The sequence below is a fragment of the Coregonus lavaretus genome, assembly GCF_964263955.1.
Source record: "Coregonus lavaretus genome assembly, contig: HAP1_SCAFFOLD_1141, whole genome shotgun sequence".
Taxonomy (NCBI): Eukaryota; Metazoa; Chordata; class Actinopteri; order Salmoniformes; family Salmonidae; genus Coregonus; species Coregonus lavaretus.
This window is the reverse complement of record NW_028162962.1, coordinates 84,379-86,931: the sequence shown is the minus strand read 5'-3', so window position 1 is coordinate 86,931 and position 2,553 is coordinate 84,379. Positions and strand designations below refer to the sequence as shown.

Here is a 2,553-nt window from a genome sequence, read left to right as displayed (position 1 = left end):
TGTTCAGGCGCACCACTGGTCTACTATAGGACATTGATTATATTAGGAGTGTATATCTGTTCTGGCATACCACTGGTCTACTATAGGACATTGATTATATTAGGAGTGTATATCTGTTCTGGCATACCACTGGTCTACTATAGGACATTGATTATATTAGGAGTGTATATCTGTTCAGGCATACCACTGGACTTTGCTTCAGACTGTGTGTTTGTTTCCATTCAGGCGTACCACGGCCACCACCATGCTATGGAGGTCCTGGTTCAGTCTCTGCTGGATCTAGACGTGAGGAACAGCCAGGGGCGCACCCCTCTGGACCTGGCTGCCTTTAAAGGCTATGTGGAGTGTGTTCACGTCCTCATCAACCAGGGAGCCTCCATCCTGGTTAAAGACTTCACCCTGAAGAGGACCCCCATCCACGCTGCAGGTACGCATAGGATATCACGTAAGACCTAGAGATTCTGTAATTCAAAAGTTTTCCTTACCAAGCTGGACATTTGTTTGGTCATGTTGCTAGGACGCCAATGTCCACTCTAGGGATATTATATAGCATAGTGTGAAAATGCCCTCTACACACTGATCTAAGGTCATTTTTTGTCATTATTGCTGAGGATCTGGGGAGGGTAAGCTGATCCTAGATCAGTGCACAGGGGGACTTCTATCCAGAGCCAGGTACACAGCTAGCAGGTGAAAGGCTTCGAGGGCCTCAGCCCCAAAATGTTTTATTATCTGCTGTGTTAACATCATGAGGATGTCATCTACCAATACCACTGTTCTAGAAATCTGTCTGTTCATGTGAAGGTAATAGTCGTCCAGCAATCAGCTCATATCCTCTCTGTTTAGCCTCCTCTAGCTACCAACGGTCAATCATCTCACATTCTTATATCCTCTCTGTTTATCCTCCTCTAGCTACCAATGGTCAATCATCTCACATTCTTATATCCTCTCTGTTTATCCTCCTCTAGCTACCAACGGTCATTCATCTCACATTCTTATATCCTCTCTGTTTATCCTCCTCTAGCTACCAACGGTCATTCGGAGTGTTTGCGTTTACTGATTGGAAATGCTGACCTCCAGAGTGCAGTGGACGTTCAAGACGGGAATGGACAGTAAGTCAATTGGGTTTTGGATACAATTCCTGAAATAAAGAGATTTTGACACTAGTTCTACGTCCCAAATGGCACCCTATGCCCTACTTGGTGCACTACTTTAAACCAGAACCCTATGGGCTCGGGTCAAAAGTAGTGTACCATATAGGGAATAGGTTGCCATTTGGGACTCAGCCTGGTTATTACCAGTTTGTAATATGACCTTGTTGTCTTGTGTATCAGAACCCCTCTGAAGCTGTCGGTGCTGAGCGGACACACAGACTGTGTGTACTCACTGCTCAACAAGGGAGCCAGCGTAGAAGCCAAAGACAAGTGGGGCAGAACAGCGCTACACAGAGGGGTGAGGAGGAGAGCTGGCTGTATACGCTCACACACAGAAAGAGACGGGGAGGCTCAAATATACATATTATCTTCAGAAAAGTAGTTGTCCATGGGTAGTGGTGTATTCATCCCTGTAGGGGGACCTGCCTCCAGACATCATTTGTAATAATTGATGATTCATTATTATATCATTGATTATTAGTTATTCAAATCCATTCTTGTCTCCCCGCCCTTCCTCCCAGGCGTTGACGGGTCATGAGGAGTGTGTGGAGGCCCTGCTGCAGCACAGCGCCAGCTTCCTGGTTCGGGACTGTAAGGGGCGGACCCCTGTCCACCTGGCGGCGGCATCCGGACACATCGGGGTGCTGGGGGGGCTCCTACACGCCGCCCAGTCAGTGGAGACCCTCCCCGTCATCACAGACAACCAGGGCTACACGCCACTACACTGGGCCTGCTACAACGGTACGTACTGGACTAACGGAACACTAGATCTTTTCTGATTTTCTCTCTTCAGCACCGTAAACATGTCCCTGAATTAGGCAGGCCATACAACTAGGGGTGTAACGATTCGATTTGTATCACGATTCGTGGTTGTCGATACGATTCAAGGACGATATTGGTTCATTTAGAACGATACGATCCGAAACGATTCAGTGACTTGAAATCGATTCAGTAACCTTTTAGCCAAAAATTCAACCAGTGTGACTGAAATAAATACCTGGATACTGGACAGTGCAGGTGAAGTTTCTTAGATTCCTGTTTCTTGTAAGGACCGCAATGGTGGCTTGATAATTTCTCGCTCGTCGGCTTCTCCTCTGTCGTCCGCCATGCTATGTTTTGTTGTCTTTGCGCCTTTGCGCTGCTGCTGGCGTGGGGCGATGACGTCACGGATAGGCAGACTGAATCGAGTAATGTTTAAAGCCTTTATCATTAAAAGTGCTAAGAAAAAACATCCATATAAAGTCTGACGTGCTTAAATCCAATGGGTTATTTCCTAGTATCGATACAATCGATTTATTACATTTTAAAACGATGTTAGAGTGATATATGTTGTCCAAAAGGCCAACTCACCGAGCACAGATCGATGTAGTTGGATCATAGGAATATAAATCGATACATCGAT

General features: G+C 46.2%; 1 protein-coding gene across 1 annotated transcript; it reads left to right on the top strand.

The window, feature by feature from the left end:
- Nucleotides 1–246: 246 nt before the first annotated feature.
- On the top strand, nt 247–1,173 carry LOC311118644 (serine/threonine-protein phosphatase 6 regulatory ankyrin repeat subunit A-like). The gene is made up of 2 exons (XM_084193434.1): nt 247–427; nt 1,022–1,173. Exons 1-2 carry the CDS (start codon nt 250–252, stop codon nt 1,111–1,113), a joined length of 270 nt encoding a protein of 89 aa, XP_084049560.1. The 5' UTR covers nt 247–249; the 3' UTR covers nt 1,114–1,173.
- The last annotated feature ends 1,380 nt before the right edge of the window (nt 1,174–2,553 follow it).

Coding starts and splice junctions, on each gene's coding strand:
- LOC311118644 (XM_084193434.1), top strand. CDS start 250: ATGGAGGTCCTGGTTCAGTCTCTGCTGGATCTAGACGTGAGGAACAGC. Junction 428..1,021: donor GACCCCCATCCACGCTGCAG/GTACGCATAGGA, acceptor ATCCTCCTCTAG/CTACCAACGGTCATTCGGAG.